Source organism: Callorhinchus milii, unplaced genomic scaffold, assembly GCF_018977255.1.
Source record: "Callorhinchus milii isolate IMCB2004 unplaced genomic scaffold, IMCB_Cmil_1.0 Scaffold7, whole genome shotgun sequence".
Taxonomy (NCBI): Eukaryota; Metazoa; Chordata; class Chondrichthyes; order Chimaeriformes; family Callorhinchidae; genus Callorhinchus; species Callorhinchus milii.
In genome coordinates this window covers 10,178,963-10,206,231 of record NW_024704748.1, presented here as the reverse complement: position 1 = coordinate 10,206,231, position 27,269 = coordinate 10,178,963, and the positions used below count along the sequence as shown (strand labels likewise).

General features: G+C 38.4%; 1 protein-coding gene across 6 annotated transcripts in view; it reads left to right on the top strand.

Annotated features, from left to right (window-relative positions):
* adka (adenosine kinase a) overlaps positions 1 to 27,269 on the top strand; it is an 88,892-nt gene that overhangs the window by 49,099 nt on the left and 12,524 nt on the right. For 4 of the 6 annotated variants that reach the window (XM_007898683.2, XM_007898708.2, XM_007898700.2 and 1 more), the window contains 3 exon segments: positions 19,565 to 19,735; positions 24,096 to 24,131; positions 26,242 to 26,356. In XM_007898683.2, the coding sequence (XP_007896874.1) occupies positions 19,565 to 19,735; positions 24,096 to 24,131; positions 26,242 to 26,356 (322 nt within the window). 6 annotated transcript variants of the gene reach the window in all.

Here is a 27,269-nt window from a genome sequence, read left to right as displayed (position 1 = left end):
GTTTTAAGCTAGGACAGGAGACTGACCATGTTAGTTTGACCCTGTTATGTTATTGGACAGTCCAAGTCAAATGTAAAAATGAGTCCATTATTCAAAGTTCTGAGTGCAAAATGAAAACTCAGGAATGGCATAAACAATTGAGCATAATTGTTGAAACTAAAATGTTGGCATTTGGATGGTTAATACCAGAAATCTGGAAAAAGGTTGCATTGCTATGAAACATCAAACAGTATATGAAGTGACATTTTTCAGTAATTTACTTCTCCATTGCAGTGGCTTGATGTGAAAGTACTGTGAAATCTGACATAGTATTCTCTGGTTCTTTCCTTTCTGGGCACCTTTTGCTAATAATCTTTTCAATGTGCATCTTGGCAATATCAGTTTCAAGTCCTGTGATTTGCAAGGCTGTGCCAGATGATGTCAGGCTGTCTAAAGCCACGATAACACAGGCTGTCTGAAGCTACTCTAGCACAATAATGTAAAGTGCAGTCATGGAGAACAATATGATCTTGTGTGTCATGAATGTATCTTAGTATGATCTAAAGATGGAGACCTCTGACATGTCTGGCAAATACAAAACATTCACAGTTATCGTTGTGAAGCTCTTCTAGTTGATTGTATGCTGTTATATTCCTCTGCTGCAGCACAGTCACTTGATCACTGTTTTCATTGAAAATAGAGCAGCTGGTGTTAAGTGTGGAAATTGATTATACAGTCAGTGAGTCCATTGAAAATAATGTTGCAGTTTCTTTCAGCGAGACGGCCACATTGCTAATGTTTCCTTCAGCCTGGAGCCTGTTAATGCTCACTGCTGTGGTCTGGACAACCTTCATCGATCTTGGTGTCAAGGAAAAAAGATTGGCACTTGAGAACTGTCAAATATATATACTCCAGCCTGTTGTATCTACACTGGCAGCCTTATTTTATGCCACCCAATGAAGCATTTTGGCTACAACCATTTAGGGAGAAAAATCTCTAGGTGACTCAATTTCTGTTTAATACAATTTGGGATAAATTAATTTAAAATATATGAAATGAAACATGTTTTCATTGTACTAATTGTGCTGTAATAAGGGAGATAATTTTCCTCTTTAATCTGCCACTTAACACCAGCACAACTGTTTTTAATCTTAGATTTATTTTTTCAGTATCAAAGCATATTAAGATGTACATTTTTCAATAACAAGGCAAATATTATTGCCTCCTGAATGGTTTAATATTTTGTCTTATCAGTAAATGAACGCAATCCCATGGTTTTTAATCTTCAAAATCAGTTTACAGAATAAACTGCTTTAGGCAAATGATTTATGCTGCGTGGCAGCTACATTCTTGATGCTTGTTGCTATATCATGTGATTGAGTAAACTGCATTATTAGAGCACTTATTTAGCCAATCTAGCAGCAGCAGAGGCAGCCGTGATGCCATTTTTCAAGAAGAAAATGTTGAATCAGAGCCAAAAATGCAGTGGCAGCTGTTGCCAGGAAACGCTGGTCTGCAGCAATTAATGAAAAAGCTAGTGATAAAATGAGACAGAATTGCATGTTTTCAGAAACCGTTTAAATTTTGATATCATAAGTACAATATATTCATTAAAATGGCCAATTTCACATTCGAATTTTATGGCATTTTATGTTGTGATTCATCTTCTGTCAGATTCTCTTCCTTCCTCCCCAACCACCACCACATAGACACGTAATCTGTGCAGTGCTGCAGGCTCTTTTCTCTAACCATCCAGAGTAAACCTTGTAATTTGATACCCGCTGACAGATGCATTTTCTATTCTGCCACTCTGAATTAACCTATTGTATCCCAAATTTTCCTAGCAGCATCATTATATTTCTTACTGTGATTCTCCGTGAGAGGTTTGGTAAGATAAAACAGATGCCAAAGCACCAGTTTTTTTTTCCTCTGCTCATTTACTACCGCACTATAATTATCATCCTTCACCTCCACTTGTCCTCTAAATGGCTTGTGTAGCGTGCTTACATTTGGCACCCTTCCTGGCTTTGCTGACGCTATAAAATGGTGTTAGTTTTCATGTGGGAGGTGAATAATCTTGCTAATAAGCCAATCTACTACAGGGAAACTTTGTTATAATGCAGAAGGCTGGATCCATTGTTTCACCAATCGAGTTATAAATGAGATGCAGAAAAACGGACAACATCCACTGATGTCTTCCTTTGTGAAGTGACGTCAATGTTGGTTCCTGCACATGAAGGAAGGGGAAATGCAACAGTAAAATAATTCTGTTAATGATACAAGGAGCAGCATATTCTTGCAATGTTACATAATTATAAAACCAAGCAATTTACATTTCTGTAGCTCTTTTTGACTAAAGTGTGGTCAAACGGATAGGTCTCAAGGTTTACTTTAAAGGTGAGACAAGAGGCAAAAGTGGAAGCTTCTACCAAAAATGGTAGATATAGAATTATGGAATGTTGCAGGACAGAAATGGCTCATAAGTTCAGCACTGGTGGTTTTTTTTCCATAAGATAGAAGGTAGAAATCTTAGCAAATGAGGTTTCAGCAATTGTAACAGCGTCACCAGGCGAGTTCAGAATGCCATCCAGGTGAGGAAAGGTTGCTGAGTTGCTGTCAACTTGGATTATAACCCAGGCCAATAGAAAAGATTTGCCCACAAAATATACAATCAGTTCACTTTACAGTGTATTCTATGAAATGCTTTGAGACGTCTCGAATACCTGATAAGGTGCTATATCAAATGCAAGGATTATTATTATTAAACATGTGGTAATATTTGCCAAAAATTGCAAAGAATTTGACAAATTTTGCAGAAAATTGCAGACGGTTGATTGGTGTTATTGAGAGATGCATATTGTGAGACAACACAGATTAAAACCATAGGTATATATTTCATGAACATGTAGTTATGTTTAAAATAATAAAATACTAGCGTCGAGCAAGCAGCGCAAGAGTCTCGGAGCCAACACATTGTTTGTACAGGTCTGTTGTTTGAAGCAGACACCGCCGAAAAAGTGCGGCCGTACTTTTCTTTTGGCCTAGATTATAATTTAAATACACTTTGAGCCCAACCGTGTCGAAATGAAATGCTGTTTAGGTAGTAGACTCTTACTCTAAACTAGGATAGAAATGAGAAATGGTTACAGACTAGATGTCTACCATTAAACAAGAACCATATGGGTTTAACAACAACAACAACAACTTGCATACATATAGTGCCTTTCATGTTGTGAGGATGTCCCAAGGTGCTGAATAGTCAAGGATTTGCACTAGAGTTGAGAGTTGCAATTAAGAGGGGTGGAGAGTGTTGGGGTGGAAGAATGACCAAAGGCATGGTCATAGAGAAAGGTTGTGAGACGAGAAGTCTTAACCATTTGAAAGGGTGGGATGAATGAGTTTGGATTTCCTAAATGGTTTTATATTCTTTTTACCAAGGCTACAGACCTGAAAACATTGTCTTTAGTTAAAGACAGAAAGGTGTGCGATGTACTGCAAGTATCTAAACTTGCCAGTCTTGGATGTAGTCCGTATTCCAAGTTCCATTTATATTTAATTAAAATCGGGCTCCTAATGATGAAAACGTTTTATCTGTATCCTAACTGCTTTTGCAATCTGTAGTGAGCACATGGCTCTCTGGAAGGGAACTATTTGAAGTGAATCTGGTGTTTTGGAATGGGTTGCATGTGTAGTGATACCCACCCAACCAAAGTGGGTCCGAGGGACACACTTGCTACCTGTATTTTTTATAGTAAATGAATAATTTCATTGACATACCTAGGTGGATATTTTAGTGAGTCGAACTCATCAATTTCACATCAAGGTATTTAAAGTTTTATGGTTTTATTTACCTCTTTTAACCTGTTGAAGTGTACAAACATAATGTAACACTTCCATCTCATGGTTACCACCAACATGGACTAGTTGGGCCAAATGACGTGTTTCTGTGAGGTATCACTATGAACAACTTGGATCAGAGCAAACTGCTTAGAATACTGTTGATGCAGGTGGTAGTGGTTGAAAGGGGGGCGGGATGGGGGGTGGCAAGTGGGGTTGATCTGGCAGCATGTGGCAAAGGAAGAGCAGAGCTCAGTGAACTCTCTCTGGTGCACTGAGATGATTAAATACCTGAGGCAGTCAAGCCTGCAGTACAATTGACTTCAATGTGACTTGGAAGGGAAACTAACTGGTACCAAGTTTTACTTTTTCAATTCCAACAATAACCAACTACAATTTGGAATCCCTGATAGCTTGACATCTGGAAACCTGCATCTGTGTTCTTGAGACAAGCAAGCAGAGTGTGTTCTTTGCTCTTGGCAAACAAACTCTTTTATGATTTACTTTTGTAAGTTGTCAGCAGATGTATCTGGAGATTCCTAGCATGACCAGAGATTTCCACGCATGTCAGACTCCCAGGTGGCCAAATAAAATGAACTCTTTCAATCGTGGAGAATGGAAAATGCTGTAGTTGACCCATTTTTTTTGCACCTGTTGTTACCTCCAAAGACTTCCACACCAGCTATTGCAAGTTAAATGCATGTTAATAATCCCACTGCATTGTTTCTGAACTCTCATATAAGAAGAGCGCTAGTGTGTATTTTCCATTTCCAATCTCCAGCATGAGTATGTATGTACCATTTCCTACCAATCATCTTTGTGTTAAACATGAGGCATTAAACATGAGAAATTATGACTGTACTACATGTGGACTTGTGCCTGTTAGGAATTGGGCTCAAACTGAGAAATTGAGTTCCAAAGTGCCCAAATTTATTTTATTTATGACCTTTACAACTGGCACAGAGTCACTGCAATTGCTTTGTTCTAGACTGGATTCTGGTGTAGAAAGGGAGGTGTTCATAAACAATTCTGTCAACTATTTTCCAGCACTATACATAGCATTATTTGTACAGTGTACATTAATAGTGTTGTCTTCTTGTCATAAAATTGCTTAAGCGCTTCCCAATTCTCGTACGTTAGACTGGTACAATTCCTTTTCAGTAGAGATCATTTCAAAGTGGCAAAACCTGGATTTAGTCTGAATACAGGAATTATTTTGAATGCTTAATATTAGTTTCTCTCCACAGTTTGGTTACTACGGGAATATTTATTGGTTAAGCAAGTGGGTGAAAGTAAAACACTTGTTAAATCATCATTCAATGTTTTCTATTATGCCCATAGATGGAATGGAAAGCGTTTTATAAAATCTTCATGAGGTGTTACAGACTGAACAATGCAGTCAGTGGTTTAAACAAACTGAGCACACATCACTCTGATGTAAGGTTATATGTCATTCTGTCGCAGTAAGAATTATACCTCATTTGTTCACATCTTGCATTATGTGCTTCAAGGAATGACTTTTCTGTCACAAAAAAGTTTGTCTAATTAGGCTTGTTAATTTGCATAGGCACACATAGGCTACTTTAAATAATCAAACCATGCTTTGTATCCCACCTAATTTTCTTGTATGCTTAAGCTGTTCACCAATACGGCCTTTTCACTTTTCATTCAGTCTTTTATTCTCTTTTCTTTCCCCTCCTCCCTGAATATCATTTCCACATGTTGCAGTTTCAATCTTGCATAGAGTCTAGTTTGCCATTTGGACAGTTTCATTCTTTGTTGTTTCACTTTGTTTAAAAAGTGATTTGAAATACTGTAAAATTAAACTGAAAGCTGGTTGCTACCACTGCTTATTAAGTTATTGGAGAATGTGGGCAGATCAGAGCATTGGATTTCTTTATTTTTTGGCTCGCTATAGCTTTTATCCCTTCCCTTGACATCCTTCCACCCCCTCTCCCGAAGGCTCTTATCCTTGCTGGTGTCTGATACCATAGGTCTCAGTAATCATCTAACACCTCATCCAGTGTAATACTACAGAGGGCGCTGTTAGCGGGCAACATCACAACCAAACCCAATGCTGATCTTAGCCATTGTTTGCATATGTCAGCTTTCTAGTAGCTCTTTAGATAGCAATCAAAACTGGCTGTTTTTTCTTTCTCCCCTTTCTCAAAGTCTAGGCAAAGCCAATTGTGTCCAAACAACTGGCTTGGATCGGCTAACTGCTCAGATTGTGAATCAAATCTGTGCTTTTATGGTCTGTATAACTTGGGAAGTGCCTTTACCCACTCGGCCATTGAGGAAGCCCTGTTGTTATTTAGTCTTGATTCTTTGGGTATTCTTCCTTCACCACTTCTCTCGTTCTGGTTTACTGTCACTGTGATTTCCCCCAGCTGTATCCTCCTGTTTCCCTTTAAGTGTTTCGCAAACAGAAAAGATTTGTGTTTGACTTTACCATAAACATCTGTGGTCCCTTAAATCAAACTTTCCTCACCGTTTTTTCCTTTAGACTTGGCTATTTAACCCCTGCGCTGCTGTCAAATTTGCAGAAATTCTTCATTTTCAGTGTGAAACAAGAAAACAAATAGAGTAATAAAGGTACTTAAGTATCAGGTATTACCTTTACTGTGGTATTAACCAAACATAGTCATTTAATCCAAACATACATTGAAAGTTTTACTCAACCCTTGTAACTTTTACTATTTTGGGATGTCTGATTTTCCTATGGCTGTGATCAGGCGCTTCTTGAAGCAATTTCTATTGACTAAATTTTGTAATTGTGCCAGTTTTGTAACAAGTGAAAAGATAAAAGACTGCTGATTGATGGTCATACAGAAGATTGACAGGGACACGGGAATTCACAAGAACCTATAAAACTCCAACTTGATTGAAATCGGCCTGTGATTGAAGGCGGGTAAATTCAGAACAAATCTACGGAAACTACTTCAGTGAGTGAATAGTAAATTTATGGAACAGGCTCCCGAGAGAGATAGTGGAAGCAGAAAATTTTATTTTTTGAAGAACAAATTAGATAGATTTCTGTTGGAGAATAATATCTTGGGATACAATATATAGTTTGGAACAAGACATGTCAAGCGATTCCAGGATGGTGAAGGCAAACATTAGATGGATCTTGGCATTCTTTCACCTAGCAAATTCTTATGTTCTAATGATTTATGTGAATAAAAAAGGAAGTGAGAAATGTGTATGTAAACGCATTAGAGACCTCCATAGAGAGATTACAACCTGAACTGTAAACATGCCTGACACTGTTGAGGTCTAAAGTGCACCTTTGTAATAAAAGTAGCATTGAGCTTTTAGTGTTACTTTTTATTTCCACACAATTTTATTTCTAATCGTGTGGTCATTCAAATCTATTCAATAGATGAAGCAAAATATTTGAAAGTACAGTATTCAACAATGCATTATTATTTAACAATCATGTACACCGTGTAAAGCTTATTTTTCCACTCTCAGGAACTTTATTGTCTTGAGCTAGACTACACCATAATATAGTACTTAGGTATTACATACTGGTTTGCAGCCAGTGAATTAAAATCGAACACTGTTAATTTCAAATACCATGAAACAATAGTAGGGTTTTTTTGTTGCCGAATGATTGGGTGATAGATTCTTATTATTTTAGAAATGTAGTTCATGTGTAAAGTTAAACACAAAGGCAATTAATGTCAATGAACTCTTCCCTTTCAAAGGTTGCTATCAGGAAGCAATATTTTCTTGAAAACTGAGATTAGTCAATTGAGGTTAGTTAATCTTTTAGTTATTGTTGCTTGTCTTCAGAGTTCAGGAAGCAGTTAAATTTACAACTGCCTTTGAAGAGATCACTTCGTTCCATCCCAAAGTATTTCCTGTTATGGTGCTAATCGCAGTCCATGGAACAAGAACACTGTGTTTCATCTGTGATGTCCATAAGAGCAAACAATCTGATACTGAAATTGAAACATTTATAAAAAGTGATCCCTTAGGTTTAAATTGGATGCCAGCAGGTTGTGTTACAAGAAGGTATTCGACTCCATTGTATGTGATTGCTTTTCTCTAACTATGTAAAGATCACACCCTCACATTGCAGTTTGTAGTCATTGGGCTGACATTGTTTTGAGGGTGGTGGAGTGGAAATCAAAGTTTTGCAGCAAGGGTATAATTATCTGTTAGATGGGTTAAATCTGATTTAGGTAACTAGGTCACAATTGATACACAAGCTTGGAAAAAGAGAAATTAATTGTTATACTAATTATCAAGTATTAGTTTCATTTCACATTTGTTTTAAATCTCAAATAAATATAATTAAAGGCAATTTCTTATTTGTGTTGTCAACTTGGTTCAGTTGGTAGCCTATGGGTCAGAAGATTGTGGGTTCAAACACCACGTCAGGGCTTTGAGCCCACTGTCCAGGCTGACACTCCAGTGCAATGTTGGGGATGTGCTGCATTGTTATAGTCCTTTGGAATAAATGTTAAACCGAGGCCCCATCTGCCTGTTTAGGAAGACGTTAAAGATCCTTATGGCATTATTTGAAAAGGGAAAGGAGTTTGTTGCTGTGTCCTGGCCCACAATTCCCCGGATAAAATTAGTCAATCACATCATGGTTGTTAGTGGGAAATTGGTGCATGGAAATTTGGCTGCCACATTTGTCTATAAAATGAATAGGCACTCCACTTTAGAGTATATTCTGTGAAGTGTTTTGAGGCGCCTTCCTAGCGTGAAAGATGGTATATCAAATCCATGGATTATTATTATTATCATTGCGGATTAGGAAAATTTCCTTGGTTAAATAGGATTGGATGTAAAGAATAGGTAATGGCACTCTGCAGTTTACAATTGTTTACGCATTGTGTTGCTTTTAGATCAAATTCAATGAATGCCCAATATAGCTTAGGTGTTTAAATCTGAAAAAATATGCATTCGACTTATCTTGTTTTGCATTATCTACATCCTTTGCCAAGTTTTATTTCTCTAAGGACTGTATCATGCTTCTGTAACAACATGCTAAATTTTGGGGATAATTGAAAGAATATGTTGAATTCAGTTTTTTTTCTTGTGTTTTTTTCCCTCATTTTGTGTTTTTGAAATGTTGTCATTTGTAGCTACTGAACTTAAAATATCTTGTTAGTAATGTGATTGCTGATTGTTTAAAGTGTGCATTTCTTTTCTTCCTCTTTCCCCTCCCCAAATCTATTGAATTCAATAGAGTGAATTTTATAAACAGTGGAATCTTGATTACCTGCCTAACCAATTATCATGCTTTCTTTTCTGACTTGGCTCTCAGTTTCTGCACTTATTTAAATTGGTGTTGAATTTAATTTTAAACACTTGTACCTTTAATTTCTTAAAATTCCTTTAATTTCAATGCAGGCTGAGCTATACAGACACTCCAAACGTCCCAACCTTGGGTCTTAACTGCAATGCTGCCCCAGACATCCAATGACGCTTGTTATGGTTGTGAATTCTCCAGATTGGACTTGATCGCATCCATTGTTTATTAAACCACCTTCACTTTGTCCCTTGAAACGTTTTCTCCTCCCGCCCCCGCCCGGTCACCTGTGGCATACCCCAGGGCTCCATCCTTGTCCCCCTTCTCTTCCTCATCTGTATGCTCCATCTGGGCGATGTCATCCGCAGACATCCATGGATCACACACAAATCTATTTCTCCTCCTCCAACTTTGACTCCAGGTCCGCTGATGTTCTGTCGGCTTGTCTGGCAGGCATCAGGGACTGGATGAGCGCAAACTTCCTGCAACTAAATGTTGACAAGACGTCTTCTGTCCCGCAGATCTCACCTCCTCAACCTCCCCGGCCTATCCCTCAGACTCACCGAACCGGTGTGAAACCTAGGCGTCAGGTTCGATCCACAGCTGTCCTTCCTTCCCTACATTCGGTCCCTGACCATGACAGCCTACCTCCACCTCCACCACATTACCCATCTCCGACCGTACCTTACCCCGGCTGAAACACTTGTCCATGCGTTCGTCACTTCCCAACTCGACTTCTCAAATGCCCTCTTTGCCGGTTTCCCCAGCTCCACCATGCACAGGATCCAATTGATCCCAAACTCCGCCGCCCGCATAATCACCCATACTAAACTCTGTACCTCCATTACACCAGTTCAGGCCAGGCTCCATTGTCTCCCTATCGCTGAACGGATCGATTTCAAGATCCTTGCACTCATTTTCAAATCCGTTCATGCCCTTGGACTTCCCCACCTCTCCGACCTGCTCACCCCCTCCGAACACACTACCCGTTGCCTCCGTTCAACTGGCTGTCTTGCCCTCCGTTCCCTCCGGTGGCTGTACTTTCAGCAACTGTGCCCCCAAATTGGGGAACACTCTTCCTCTATCCCTCTGTCTTGCCCCTCCCTTCCCCATCTTCAGGTCGCGCATGAAGACCTTCCTTTTTGACCGTGCCTAGAGTCAACTCCCCCGGTTCGGCGTCATCCTCCACTGTCAAGCACTATGGGACGCTACCCTTCATGAGGGGTACTATATAAATGCTAGTTGTTGTTGTTGTTCCCTGCATTAGGTATCAGCATCTACGTTGATCAAAATTGCTTGCATTAATTTCCCAATTCATAAGTGTACCGTGTACTGTTTCCACACTGTATATCTGTTTTGCATTTAAATCCAGACTCTGCTAAATTACTATGTGGGATTAGTTTGGCACTCATAATCTCCTGCTATGAAGCAATTGCCAGTTTTGAATCTGAAGGAAATTCTTCCCAGATTTTACTGTCCTTGAAAATTTAACTCTTCCTAGTAGTGTTTTATATCACCAACAGACACAGTTGAATTGCGCACTATTGCATTTATTTTTTTGGCTCCATACCCCTGTAATGCAATATCTAGAATCTTTTAGATTTCGAGTAGATCAATCTAATGTTAAAAATGGTGCAGTGGGAATTTGGTGGATATGCATAACACGTTTTGAAATATTTTAAATGTTTTTACTTGGCATGTAAAGACTATAGCCTCAGAAAGTTACTTAGCATGTGGCATGTTGAACTCAAAAAGTTGATGATTGTGTATTAGAATTCTCCCCTCAACTTATCCATCTATGTGTGTATTTGAATAATTGCTGCACACACATATGCCCAGTATCTTTATAATTTGATTATAAGGAACGCTATATAAAGAGATATGTGAGTGATGGGCTTGCGGAGCCCAATGAAGGAGTATGCGGGCTCTGGAGTTCTGGGTGGTCTGGAGCTTGTGGAGAGTTGAGCTTTGGAAGAAGATGAGTCTTTAGGTTTGGGTGAAGTTGGATGAGGGACGTATTAAAAAGGAATGAAGTTTTGGATGCAGTTGTGAGAAACTGAATATCGGCATTCAAACACTACTGGGCTAATAAGCTTAAGGAGCCAAATGTATACATTTCCAGCAATATAATTTTCTAGATGGCTCCTGTGTTTTTTACTTGTCTACTGGCTCGTTTTAAGTTGTGATCTATATTGGCTAATACATCTTTAGGACTTGAGCTAAAGGCCAACCATTCATGTTACTTACAAGCTTGTGTCATGTACCATATTGAAATGTTCAGTACAACTTTTCTGTTTTGATTTTACGCCCTTAAGTATAATTCTCATGAGGACCATGTCTTAGGTTCTGTTTTCAATAAAACAACCATGAGGTGGGCAGTTCATTTCAGTAAAATAGATCATGCTATTCAAATTAATATGTTGCATTTAATTGACTACAGCTCACATTCATATGCTTTAAGTAGATAATGCTTTCAACAACAACATGGATTTATATAGCCACCTCCACACCGGACGGCGTCTCAGAGCGCTTCACAGTAACGGATCCCAGGGCCGAGCCAGGGGAGGGGGAGGAAAGTGACCAAAGGCGCTGTCGAAAAGAAAGGTCTTCAGCCGAGACCTAAAAATAGGAAGAGAGGGAGAGAGGCGAAGGAGTAAGGAAGGAAGTTCCAGAGTCTCAGGGCATAGTGACTGAAAGCACAGCCGCTGAGGGTGGAGCAGAGTACTCGGGGACAAGGAGGAGGCCAAACCCGGTGGAACGAAGGCAACGGGCACTGTTGTGAGGAAAGAGGAGGTCAGAGAAGTGGGGGGTGTAGAGGAGTGGAGGGATTTGAAGACAAGAGTGAGGATCTTGAAGTCGATATTAATTTCACTACTGAATTATCTCAGTTTGTTAGAATAAGAATCACTTCAGTTACTTCTTATGGAATATTTAACTTGTTCAGCAAAATGTATAGCTACGGAAGATTTTTTGTTGGCTGTTCAGTTGATATACTACATGCTGTATTTTCTTTGGCTTCAAAACAAATTATTACACATGAAAGTAATTACCGTGAAGCCACTAAGACGTTTTGACATTATCAAAATACAAATAAAAATACAAGTTCTTTTTTCTCTCCCCTGCTGTCCTAGAAATCCGATTTTAAACGATAGACTTGCCTCATAGACATTTTGACATATTTTGTTATGTCAGACTAAAGTGCATGTTGTACAATATGTCAGATTGGAGCACAAGATTAAGCATAATAAATGCAATATGTGCTTGGACTTCTAACTGTTACTGGAGTCTTGCTGAGAATATTACAAATTGGTGAGGTTGCATCTATGACTTCTATTTCCTATGAAATCATGTGTGAGCTTGTAGTGGAAAGGTCTTCCATTTTGTTTCAGCTGATTCTGTACAGATTTGTATTCTCTAGTCTTATCTAAGTACCAGTATAACATGAGATTGTTTTATAATTAATCTATTTTACTGAAACAGTTACTTGATGATATTCCAACACAGCAGAGTTGTGAGTTGTTTAGAGTTGGGAAGGACAGTTTTAGAACAGACCTGGAAATATGTCTTACCCAGAGGCTAATAGCTGGAACTAGTTATCAAGACTAGTTGTTTTGGCCAGGACCTGTACTCATTTAAGAAACCGCTTGTTACTTTTATGGGAAGTCTAAAGGGTGAGTATTCTGGAAAAATGAGACTAAATTGAGTAAAGGGTCTTCATTCGTGTATGATTTCTGACGTGTCTGACATGGGCATCGGTGCACTGTGATTGAATTTGCATCTTATATATCCAATATATACAGTGGATTTTTCATTGTTTTAATTTGATAGGGACTACTAATGATAGTGTTGCGGGAATTCACCTCTCCTTTGACAATGATGTAATTTCTAATGAAACCAAAGAGAAATTTTGTTTTTACAAGTGATTTGTAATTGCCTTCAGTTCATCAGAACTATTTTAGACATTTATCTTTTAATTTTACACATACCTGTATAAATATGTGCACTCTTAACAGTAGTCCTGTACTTGTAGTTACAATGACTACTAATCCAAAATCTAGATAGCCACTATTTTCTTGAGGTCACAAACTGTTTTTATACAAGATTATGAGTACACCCAATTTGTCCATCAAGTCTGTTTCTCCCCAGACCATGTTCAGTTTGCCTTTGCACAACTTTGATTTCCAACCAATTCATGCAGTCTCTACTGGTAAATATCCACTGACTACTGGTAAGTATCCAAGAGGATAAAGATCTGGGATATTTCTCTCCCGACTTCCAACAAGTAATCAAAAATCCTAAATAGATTCTGGATTTTATAACCAAAGATTATGGAATATTGAAGGAAGGATTTGCTGCTGGAGTTGTTCAGAGCACTGGCAAAACATCATTTGGAATACTGTGTTCAGTTTTGTATGTCCAACTTTACAACAACAACAAGATTACATTTGTATAGTGCCTTTCACATCGGGAGGACAACCCAAGACGCTGGACAGTGTACACCATTTCACCTTGGGAAGTATATGGCAACCTTGAAAGACATCTACTATTCATCAGATTAATAACTAAAAAAAAAGGAAGTTGGTTGCAGTGAGAGATTAGATAAACATTGGAGTTGAGGCAGAGAGATAATTAGCTTAGCCAATGCAATTGTAATGGAATATATCTTAATATTAGAGCTAAATTGGTTTATAGTTAAATTCGAGAGGAAAAAATTCCACAAAATTGGAATTTTGCTCATTATCCAAGAGCACGTGCAGAATTGCATGTTTAAAGGAGAGATGGCGACTTGCATATGAAGATACACCACAAAGTCTTTCTTGAAGCTTAGTAATTTTGTTTAGTAATTTGTTTTCTCAGTTGACTAACCTGCAAACTCTCATTATCCATGTCCCATCATTGAAAGACCAGAATCATGTGTTGTCTTCATCTTTGTTTTTCCAAATCTGTTTTTGTATTTTCGAGCCCAAAGTCCATGAATCATCTTTGTTTTTCTTTCCTATACTTTTTGCAATGCATCAAAATCCTTTATAAGGGTTGGGTGCCCAAAATCGCATAGTTTATATATATTCAAATGACCTAATTATCTTATTATGAAATCTTTTCTGACTTGCCTCATTACTCTTCCATCCATCTTTCCATTTGTCTGCTTTATGTGTGATTTCTGATAGAGGCAACTTGAATACAGTTGTTTATGGAGCACAGAAAGAGCTACCGTAGTCAGTATCAATTTTTAGACCTGGTGCTCAGAATAATTGTAGAAAGTATGGATGATTAGCTAACCCATGTGCTCTCAAATGAAAGAGTTGTGTTATATTGTGACATTTAACACATTGTCTGAAATTATGTGCATGTCCGTCTAGAAAATAAAAACAAAGTGAAATTACAAATGCACAGGAATTTGTAAGAACATATTTGGAAAATTAATTCTAAATGTACTTATAATTTAGATTATTACAGCCAGTTAGTTGATTTGAAAAGTAGCTATAAAGAATGGAGAAAATTATTGTAAGTCTTGTCTCTTGTAGAAAAGAAGATAAATACTTTTACAAGCAAGCAGCCAGGACTGCTGGCAGCCAAAATAGTTTCTGGTTTTTTGCAGCATATGGTTGCTATTTTGGTAGTATTAAGTGATTGATTTTATGGCTTTCAGACTCTGCTCCATGAATTTCAGGACACTTTGTTCCTTCTGTTTTTAGGTCATTTATTGCAAGTCTGAGTGTATTAAAATCATCCATTTCTGGTTGTGTAATCAACAAAACAAATTAGTGAATGTGCCACTAAGGATTAAGTGCCACCTTGGCAGCCATTTTCTAGGACGGATTAAATGCAGTGAATCTTGAACAGTTTCTGTGTTGGTAGATCCTTAGCACCAAACAAGCAACATGTTTTAAACTGTTGTGAAGTGCTGTTTTAAAAAGTGAGGGCATGGGAGGCTTGCAAAAGAAAACTGCTTAATTCTCCTAAAGCCTGTTTAATAGCAAATTATTCCATCCTGTCTCAGATCATCATCTGAAGACGTTATATTGTGTTCTCTGTTTCGCTCACTGGCAGAGTCAGGCAGGCTCTTGACACACACCTCCCCATCGCTTTGAAGTTGGCCAAACTGACTCGCTTACCTGTACTTTTATGTGATCATGTTGCCGTTTTCAACCCCCACAGCCCGTCTTTCATAACGTTGAACATTTCTATTAAATTACATCCCCTCTTAACCTTCTCTGTTCCAATGAATGCTGCAGTTTTTTTTTCTAGTTAATTTGATTTACATTTTGCTTGTTAACAGCCTACCTTGACAAGGGAGAGAAAACCGAGTCGATCTTAAGAATCAGGATTTTGAATCCTTGTTGCTTAACAAAAACATTGCTTATGCTCGATTCCTTGAATCCTAGGTGGGACTTTATTATGTTTGTCTCAGACAGACTTTTGAATACAGTCTTTCAAAAGGAATTTATGTAGAGGAACAGCAATGCAACTAATATGTCTTTTGATCAACAAAACCTCGTTCACTTAAATCAGATTTGTATTCATTCTGGTGATTAGCAACTAAACAATGATTAAAATGATTTGTGCTTCACCACCACAAATCTCTACAGACTGGGTCCTGTCTGTTTAACAGTGCAATTATGGGCAGTAGCCACAATGTAAAAGCGTTAGATTCCCAGTTATTAGCATTGTGTGTTAGCCTGGCAATTGGTAGCACTCTCGCCTCTGAGTCAGATGCTTTTGGGCTCCTCCATGTCGGAACTTGGAATTTCTATAGCGTTATCTGACACTTCAAATGCAATGCTGGGGGTGTGCTGCATTGTTGGAGGTGCTGTCTCAGATGAGATATTAAAAATCAAGATCCCATGGCACGACTGGAAAATAGAGGGGAGTTCCTCCCTATGTCTGGCCAACAATTCCCCAAATAAAATTGGTCGTTCACTTCATGGCTATTTATGGATAGTTGTGTGCAAATTAGGATGAAACATGGTGGGGGTTGTTGACCAGTATCCTGGGCGAGAAACACATTTCTCTTTTTGAATAGTGCCATGGAATCTTGAATAATTTCCATTTGAACGGCAAATGGGACCTCAGTTAACGTCTCATCCGAAGGATGGCACCCCACCCCAGTGTGCTGCATTGGAATGTCATCTTAGACTATGAGTTCAAGTCCCGGCGTGGGATTTGAATTCACAACCTTCTGAATCAGAAGTGAGAAAGCTACCATTGAGCCAGGCAGACACACATAAGTGTGACGAAGGGTCGTGGACCCGAAACGTTGACTCACTTTCCTTTCTTCGTAGATGCTGCCTGACCTGCTGAGTTTTCCCAGCTCTCTCTGTTTTTGTTTCAGATTTCCAGCATCTTTTGTGTTTTGTACACGTAAGTAGTTTCATTCAATGGTCGTACAGTGTTTGCTTCCTCCGTTCATCAGGCTCCGGCCTGCTCCATGTCTCTCGCCCAACCCGCCCTACCATCAGTGGCCAGGCTTTCAGCCTCTCTGCCCCCAACAACAACAACAACAACAACTTGGATTTATATAGCGCCCTCCACACCGGACGGCGTCTCAGAGTGCTTCACAGTACAGAATGAATCCCGGGGCCGAGCCAGGGGGAGGGGGAGGAAGGTGACCAAAGGCACGGTCGAAAAGAAAGGTTTTCAGAAGGGACCTGAAAGTAGGAAGAGAGGGGGCGAGGCAAAGGAAGTGAGGAAGGGAATTCCAGAGCCTCAGGGCATAGTGGCTGAAGGCACGGCCACTGAGGGTGGAGCGAAGGACTCGGGGGACGAGGAGGAGGCCAGACCTGGAGGATCGAAGCCAACGAGTGCTGTTTTGAGGAGAGAGGAGATCAGAGAGTTAGGGGGGTGCAGAGGAGTGGAGAGATTTGATCCCCACACTCTGGAACTCCATCCCACGGTCCGTTCGCCTCGCTTCCTCCCTTGCATCCTTCAAGGCCGGTCTCAAGACCCTTCTCTTCGACCGTGTCTTTGGTCTCCCTCACACCTCTCTGCCTTCGCTCACCCCTACACCACCCCTCCCCCATGCTTGGGCCCCAACATCTGACTGTTCAGCACTTTGGGACATCCTACCGACGTGAAAGGCGCTCTACAAATATAATTTTGTTGTTGTTGCTGCCATTAATAAGAAACGAATGCTTGTGGCATGGTGATATCATGCAAATGATGTAAGGTGACAATATTGCACAACACTTTCTTTAGTTATCCAAGAGATAATTTTCTATGTATTTATAATGTGAAGGGGTGTTCTATTGTTTCTGTTCGATCAATGAATACCTTGTAAACTAAGCACTTACTTAGTTATTTGTGCTTTGTCTGTAGCACTCTTTGTGATATTGTAGACACAACGACTTATTTTTCTTAAATCTTTGCAAGTACACATGGTGTGATTCTTTTCATTTGTTGAGTATTTAATCCCAATCTGTCTGAATTTGTGGAATCTATAATCCGAAACTGAAATATAACTAATGTGCTAAAAAGAGTGACTGCATTTCCAACTCAGAAGGTGGCACTAAAAGATTGGATCAATAAACGTGGCCGTGCTCTAAAATTAAAATACCACAAAAATGACAGGCAGAGGAATAAATAGGACAAAAAACATGATTAAATTGTCGGATATGTCATGCAGAGAAAAAGAGATTGCAGTTAGTCCCCCTAACAGCCACAGAACAAATTTGTCAGCAATAAAACAGATTAAAAAGAGGTTTCAGACTATATGTTATAAAATTTCTAATTATTCATGATGATTTCCTGTTAGATTTTTTCAACCATTGATTTAAGAACTGACAACTGCTGTGTGAATGACAGAAATTTGTTGGCTGAATTGTGCTATTATGCTAATCTTTCAGTCAGTTTCATAAATATGAGATTAGTCATAATGAATCTTCAAAGTATTGTAAATACAATATTCATCAGAAGATTTTTAAATCTTGTAGATAAATGTGCAGTAAGTATGCAGCTGAGAGAAAAAAANCTTTGTGTTGGCGAGAGGAGTTTTTTTTCTGAAAATCCTGCATTATAAATATCAATATGAGTGTAGAAATATATCCTGATACTGAACTGGTAAAGAATTGTTTATTTAATAAACAGTTTATTTATCTCTCCCTTCTCCTTACCCTAATGTCGATTGGATTATTTCTCTTTTACTAGAAATATGGTTACATGGCTAGCATTGCCCACTAGTAACTTGACCCAAATTGCCATTAGAGACCCTTGACAGTGAATGGTGGTAAGCTATTCAACTGAAAGGGGTATAATAAATAAATCAATTCTGCACTTGTCCAATGTTCGTCTATGACTATCGCATTCAGGGAATCACCCTTTAACGTACAATTCTTTTGTGCAGTTTCTTAAATTCAGATCTGTCGTCGTAATCTAAGGCTCTGATCAAGTAACTTTATTGTGTTGAAAGTGGATTCCTCTGCGCTGATCGCAGCTGAATATACTCACTTTGGCCTCTGTGGTGTGGAGCGCCTCCATTCAGCCACGAGGGACTGAATGGGACATTCACAAGCAGCTGGAGTTGGACTGTCATTCAGTGAGGGGGCGGAGGAACAGGGAACAACAAGGGGGGAAAATTGTGATTGATTGATTGATTGCTTGCTTGCTTGCTTGCTTGCTTGATTGATTGATTGATTGATTGATTGATTGATTGATTGATTGATTGATTGATAGCTGAGCCACTTGTGAATGGCTGGAGTGCCATTCATAAGCGGCTGCAGGCTGTCAATCACCTCAATACTGCCACTAATTGCTCCATTCCCGCCCAAAAATGGGAACGGCAATGGGAGGGATGAAGTGCTGCCACTGCTGCTCTACCAGGTGGGAAAATACTGTACTGTATTTTGCAGCCAAACAAAGGTAAATATATTTTACTAAATTGTGTGAGAGTATTTTAACTTTAACTGGTTAGTTAACATTGCTTCATTACATATTATTACATGGTGGCGGCGGCGCTCCTCTGCTGGGCGGGAATGGTATTTCAGCTAAGCTCAGACACCCCTTAAGCCTTGACATCTGTGAAGCCAGACCAAACGGCTGTCGTGTGTGTGTCCAGCTTTGACCCAGCTTCCACTGTATTGTCATACCTTATTTGTTCACATCTTCCATTGTAAGTTGTTGAGCTCAAGTGCCAATATGAGGCTTGAACTCTGACCCAGAACCAAGCTATTAACTGAGCCAGGCTGACACTTGTAGGATGTATTAAGTATTAGTCAGCTTTTTAAAATGTGGATCATTGTTAATTTTATTATTCAAACATACTAATTTGGGATTAACTTGTCTCTTTTTGCTGGATACCTGAACAATGGTTACTGTAACAACAGTTTCAAAGTGTGTTTGTTCAATTATTTTGATATGGAAAGGATACTGACATGAAGTCATGAGTGCAATCTGATGCTAACTATTCACATTTGCAATTATTATTGCACAAAAAAATTCTATAGTTTTGTGGGCCATTACTCAACATTTTTTGTTTTTTTCCAGGGATTCTTTGTCACAGTATCACCGGAATCCATACTGAAAGTAGCATCTCATGCCGCAGAGAAAAATAAAATCTTCAGCCTGAGTCTCTCTGCACCGTTCCTATGCCAATATTTTAAAGAGGACCTGATGAAAATTCTCCCCTATGTCGATATCCTGTTTGGAAATGAGATGGTATATATCCTTTTTCTTCAGTTGGCAAAATATATTTTACTTAATAGTCCTGTTTGTTGGGTGTATTTGCTTTCACTTTTACAATCCATAAATGAATCTTAGCACGAGTTATATAACAGAATGTAACTGTGGTTTCTTTAGCATTACCATACAACAGTGCAAAAATAAGGATAGTGCAAGAATAAATACGTTATTTTTATAAAAATTTTTTGACCTTAACCTTCGATCTCTAATGGTTAGTAATTATGGTTTGAGTCACCAAACGGTTTGACCATGTATTTCACAAAGACACGCTCATCAGAAAGGAAAATCCATTATAATTTCCTGATCGCTCTGGGAGTTTCAAGTAAAGTTCATCTGGAGTATCAAATGCAATGTAACTGACTGCTAGTGAACGAGATATTGGTTAATAATCAGATTTTAAAAACTGTTTGAGAGATTAGTATGACTGGACTCACTACATTTGATATCAGCTTTTCATAGGACAATTATCATGGCATGCACTTCTAGGGTCAATCTACTTGGTCCGTTGACTCTTAAGTCAAAGATAATTGTTGGTAAATGGATACAATATAGCTGAAAGGGACACGTGAAAGATATTGATGATGGCTTTTTATTTTAAAAATGTTAAAAACATGCTTGCTTAACTATTTGCTTTTGTAAAAGATGTACAATAAAGGATCATAGGCAGGTAAATGTTTAGATTGACTGAAATAAATGAAGGTGTTCTAAATTACAGTGAGGAATTTCACAATGACTCAGTTCCTACGAAATAGCTATAGTTTTTATCTAGAACAGCTGCAAGGTTGGTAAAATGATTTAAAGCATATTCATCAAAAAGGTACCAGTATGTGATTCACATAACTATATACAGCAAGTAATCTTTGGAATTGCCTTGAAGCAGTTGTACATCCTTGCACTACACATCTTTACAACACATCATTGACATCATTATAAGCCTTCCTCGCGCAACACTGCACTTCATATTTCTGCACAGCATAATAGATTGAACAATTTTGACACTGAAGAAGATATTTATATGAACTTCTCTGGGACACGATAATGCAGTTGTTTCTAATTATTTAAAATTCCAGACCAATCTCAGGCCAAAATAAGTGGAAAATATTCAGCTTCTTAAAATAATTTGCTATCACACTGTAAAATAACAAAACATATAAAGCTATTAGTTACTATTTTAAGAGCTCAAACCAGATTAGAAAGACTGGATTTTAGTAATAATCTTGTTATTACTAAGTTCTTTGAGATTTTTTACAATGTTTCAACAACGTGATAAGGTCCTATATCAAATGCAGTGATTATTTATTTTTGTTATTTAGGGAGTGGGCAGGAAAAAATTGAGAACTTTTTCTAAGTAGATTAGGTAGACTATATGATACAGGTTAATGCTTGACGGGAAAGAACGGGCATTAGTGAGCTTCATTTCCTGATTTCTTACACTTTTTAACTGGACTTTGTTTTTGTCAACATGTTAAAAGTAGATTTCGAAACTAATTCAGTGTCGCAAGCACCAGGACTTATTGCAAATTTTTGAGCCACGACTTTCTCCTTTTGCAAAACGCAAAATACTGCAGATGCTGGAAATCTGAAATAATAACAGAAGTCGCTGGGAACACTCAGCAGGTCAGGCAGCATCTATGAAGAAAGGAAAGTGAGTCAATGTTTTGGGTCCATGACCCTTCGGCAGAACTAACGAAAATATACCTTTTTACAGTCCTGTACAACTTTAAAAGTTTGGGTATCAGCCTGGCTCAGTTGGTACTGCTCTTGGCTCTGGTGCTCCTAGTATCCAGCAATGCCAGTTTAACCACCGAACAGTACTAAAACTCATGTTTAGTTATCCCTTCCTGTGATGAAGAACATGACCCCAGCTTGGTGCATTCCGATAGCTTAACTGTACAGAAAGACTCTGGAGCTCACATAGTAATGTTGTTTCAACTTCACAGCACAGCAAGCTGAAGCTTCAGTGCTTTGTTCCATGGTGTTATACATTGCTGCTTCATTTCAAAAACTTCTTCCCAATTTTTGGCCCAGTGGAGGCCTCTGCTACTATGCACTGCCCAGCAAAATAGATAACTAATTTCAGCTACTATTGCTGCCTCTACTGCTTTGTGATCAGGCTTTGATGATCCTGACTCAGATCTTCCCAATTGATAAGTTATAGAAGTTGCTCCTTTTCAAGTTAGCTCTTTGACCTCAATATCAACTTCCATGTGAATATTTTTTATTCAGACAAGACAGAACATTAAACTTTAGTGAATTTAATTACACGTTGTGTGACATGACAAGCAGAGGGTTTGAGTCTTAAGAGATAATAATGAAGCAATAACCTAAATGCATGCAAATCGGTGTTTTAAAATTGTAACAGACGTATTCTCTCTGGTGACTGTTTTAACCAGAGGCAATCATTTTTATATTTCTTCTCCTTTTGGAGCTGCAATATACTTTTAATTGCTCACATTGTAAATTAAGAGCCACTGCTTTAGCTCCTCTGACTGCTTCGACATGTAAATGTACAGGTAATTAGGGATGAACGGCATTCTGTGGTATTTACAATTTTCCAGTGCTATAGCGATGGTTAATGTGACTGATCTCAATTGAGGCATCGGCCTCCGCTAATATAATTCTAAATATTGCCCTCGGGCACGGCAGTGGTGACGCGTGCATTGTTAACTTTAACAATATTAAATGCTTGCATTATACGAGCAATTGCTTCTCCTTCATGTAATGCCTTCAGCTTTGATTAAACTGCTGTGCTTTGCTTTGGCAATGTGAGCTGTACAATAAAACTTTCCACAGAAATTTGGCTTGTAGTTTTTAATTTTAAAGAAAACTTTCCATGAGCCAAAGTTCTCTGGAAAGTTTTGAACACAGTTGTCTGTGTTGCCAACTATTACAATTTGTAAAGTATGTGAATTTCAGTGCACTCATAACCAGTAGGTATGAAGATGCTCGAGCCACTGTTGACAGTGAACTGTGAAACCGGTTTTGTGCCATCTGTACTTGAGCAACTGGTTTTGGGATTTGAAGGAGCAGAGATGACCGTTGACTGGAGGGGGGTGATTTTTTGGGTGCAGAAAACATTTGAGTTTTGTGTATCTTACAACCTGGTCTGTTGTCATTTATGGCTTCCTCTGCTTCTTGGTGTCAGAGAAGAAGAATTACTGTTAAACATGTTTAGCAGAACAATAACAATCCATACAAGTGCCCCACCTTTGTGTCAACTTGCATCTTTGTGCATGAACAGACTTGCTGGATGGATCATAGCTCTGTGTGTAGTACTTTGATGTGCAAGAGCTTTGTGTGAGGTGGCCTTTGGGCAGTGTGAAAGGGTCTGTCATCTCTCATTTATGTGATCTGAGATTCATTGTTTTTTTTACATGGTTGAGTTATTTAAATTATCCCAGTGGTCATATCTGACCTATTGAATTGTTTAGAAATCAACTGAGCTTCACTTTAACCATCACTTGATTGTCCACAAATAGTGTTTTGCATATCCAAATGAGATGTACAATTTAATAAGGTTGCATTTATTAGTAGCTTGCACTTTACCTATTAATTCTACAGTGTTTCTTAAAATTCTTTGGTGGTATATTTTTGACTGTGTGTCGAAAGTGAACACAGCAAAAAAAGGCCTTTCTGTCTGTCTATCTCACCCTGTAAGATCATTTTCAGAAACTGCATTAGACTGTTTTCATTCCCATTCTGCCCTGACACTACCAAGCCCATTTCTCTCTATTCTATAATATATGGCCAGATTTTCTAACTGTTCGAAACCTCTCGGATTGATGTGTGGCTTAGAATTGTTTTCACTTTTGAATGGAACTTTAGGTTTCGCAATGAGTAAATGCTTTATGACAGTAGTTTTTTNCCTCTCTCCTTTCAAGAGCAAAGGCCCTGATCTTTGTTACATAGAATGCTTTGCTAGTATTCCACAAACACCAAAACACAAGCAATGACCAAAAGGGATTGTGCTGTGAATTATATTGAGCAGCTAACCTCAATCATGGCTTCTATATGACATCCAATTGAATTTTTGTGCAAACACTGGCTTAGGCTAACCTGGTCAAGCTTATACCAATCAGCAGAACCCAAGAGGATAGTGCTTTTTAAAAAAAACTGTTCTGTTTTGTAACCTGATCCTGTATTTTAGCTCCTTTGCAGCTGTTTTAAGAATAAATTGAATTTATCAAGCAGGATGAATCAACCACCACTGTAGTTATGTAATGGAGCAATGCCTAGGTTAATTGGCTTCAGTAAGCAGTGTCTCCGTATTTCTATATTGTGTTATTTTCCTCAATTGCGGCAGCACTTTATAATTAACTGCTCATTTCTTTTGCAGGAGGCTGCCACTTTTGGTGGAGAGCAAGGCTTTGAGGTAAGTTGACCCTCAATTGCACACTAAACAGATCCTAAAGGATTTTGCTGATAATGAAGTTCTTTGGACAGTGATTGATGTGCTATTATACTCTCCAGTCCTTGCAATTGTTGCTATGGTTACCTGGCAGTCATCCTGGTTTCTTTGTTCTTCCAGCATGATGTATGACGCACTGTGCTAGGCCTGCACCCAACATCGCTTACAGATGTTATTTATTGAATTTTGAAAAGGCTCTTGGGAAGCTAAGAGCTTGAGCACTGGTTAAGGCTTCCTCTGCAGACAACGTGTCTGTCATTTTGACTATGAAATAGCAACTTCTTTCGCTTAATTTTATTATGAAAAGATTCTTACGCAGGTAGAGCAATTTGCAGTCCATAGTGGAAGACTCTCAATACTAATGACTCGCTTGCTATTTAATGCAAGCCTGAAAGATTGTGTCTGGTTCTCTAAGAATGCACATATGCATTTTTGAGGCATTATACTGCTAAGTGGGACAGCTACCTTTTTGATGGTTATTCAGAATGAAATCATCCAGCGGTGGTGCTTATTTTGAGCATTTAATCCACATATTGCCCTAATCAGTGATACATTCAACTACAGGTAGCAGAACATATGCAGCTGTGAATTTCATTAGCTTGGGGCTAAATGTAATTAGCAATACAATTATTAGTGCTCCTGTAATAAATTGCCATAACTCTTGATTGAGCAGAAAACTGGAAAGAATTTAACAATAAACCAAGGCACTCACTAATTTTACATTTGTAAAAGTATTGTTTTTCAAGTGTTTTCATGCATCTTATTTTCATTTTTGATAAGTAAAATGTGTGCCCTGACTTTAGTGAATTAAGTGCTATTATAGTCAAGTGCTTGGATCTCCACTTATACTAAATATATGATATTATGCGCATTATTGTTTAACTATTGGACAATGGACTAACTCTGTCAGGTTGCTATTTGGGAGCTGTACAGAAAGTAAGGACCAAAGATGTTTGTGCGTTTATATTGCAGAAAATAAGGGTAAAGGCTTAGTACATTTTTACGCACCTGTTCTGAGGGTGAACTATTTGGGAGCATTGGGCCCTAACATGTAAATGTCGCCTTCCCAGTGGTGTATTATTTAAATCAGTACCCATAGATTAGTAAATTAACCTTGATAGACTAATGAAATCGTGCAACAGTTCGTGATGTTTGCTGTTAGAGTGTCAAAGAGCAATAGACTGGAATGATTAATATTAGGAATGATATTGCCCTTTTGATCAAATTTGCTAACTTCTGCAACACCACTGCTCAAAAGAAGCACAATGTGAGAAATTGTGCAGATCTTATTAAATCACTGGGTTGAGAAAAAAATTTAATTTCCCATGAAAGAACAAACTTTTTTAAGAGTTATTGTATTGTTTCATGGCAAATCAAATCCTTCCTCTTCAAATTTAACATGACAAGCAAATTGTCACCATTTCAATAGCCTTACAATTGAACATGTAACCTTGCAGGTAAACTAGAAAAGTTTTATAATCACCCAGTGCCTCCAACAACAGAATATGAGAATTCAAGTTTGAATCCCACCTCAACTGGTATTCCACCGTAGTCATGATGAGTAGTGCTCGTGGGGCAAAGTGTGTAGTTACTTCAGAGGGTATTCTTCCCCTGAAGCACATCTTCTGTTGAAACATAGCAATACTGACTGTAACAAGATAGATGGTAGGTTGTTCAGGCAGTGCCTGCTGGATAATCAAGAAACTGAGGTGAACATCCAATGAGGGACAATTAATATTTAAGTGGAGAGAGAGATGGTCGATCCATCCATTTACAAGTTACTGTGATATCTTTTATTTGTCGAGTGTTTGTTTGCTAGAAATCATTTCAGCTTAAATCATGTGCCGTTAATAAAATCGCAGCTATTCATTCCAATGTTCTTCCATGCTATAGAAGCCTCAGTATGTTCTCTCATTAGTCCATTAAACAGTTACCACAGCAATATGCAGCATCTGTATGACCCAGAGTTACTTATGTTCAACATTATAATGTAGAAGAACTGTGAGTTCCCAAATTAGTCCCAATGTGTTTTAATAAAATAATTACATAACCCTATTTGCATTTCTGCTAACAGACCGAAGATATTAAACAAATTGCCAAGAAAGCACAGGCTTTGCCAAAGCTGAATGAAAAGCGACAACGTATTGTAGTTTTCACCCAAGGTAAAGAGGACACCATAGTAGCCACAGGTAAGGTTATCGTGTTAATACGACTTCCATAACCAATTTAGATTTGTTATTCTGGAACAAGAATGTGGGTTGCATGGCTAACCTCATGTTAAAAGAATGCTGAATGTGAAGTGGAGAGAAGCAGGAATGCAGCAGTGTCAAACAATGTAGCAAAAACAGTCATGATTAATGTTGAAAGAACTATAATGCCCCAGGATCAGCTTTTTTAAAAAAAGAAACAGAACTTCCGTGCTTCAATATTTTTTATTCGCAATGGAAAATGGATGTCAATAATAAAATACAATTAAAGATTTTTCTACCCCCAAAGGCAACACACTTAATACCACATGATCTTTCATTTTGTCTGTAATTCATACAGGCATCGAGGTGCAATCATTCTCCTAGCTTTGAGTGTCATGTTAAGTCATTTAATAATGATTAAGGACATAAAAATGCATGGCCTGTAGGGCAATCTCAATAGAAATACCAATTTATTAGTTTTTTTTTATTTTAGATGAGGCTTCCTTGCCAGCTGGCATTAAACTGCTTAATGAATGCAAGAAGAGAGTTCTCTTTAATTTAACATTCAGTGACACCATCGACCCGCACAGGGCACAAGTAACACACTTATTAAACCACTAATTAGGCTCATTGTGCTCTGAACCTTAGCGGTGTGGACGACCGATAAATGATCACTGGTAAGGTTGCTCGATTTTTACAGCTGATAAGTATGAGGCTATGGACTTTAATTTCTTTGTGGCTTATAGCCCCAAGTCATTAAACCTTAACAATGTGTTATTTGTGTCTTCCACTGAACTGGACTGACATAATTTTAAAACAGCTTCTGCATGAAGTGAGTTAGGTAATAAAGATATATGCAGACAGAGCAAGCTTCGGATGCTTGGTAGAAGCCAGATCAGCAAAAGGAATGTTC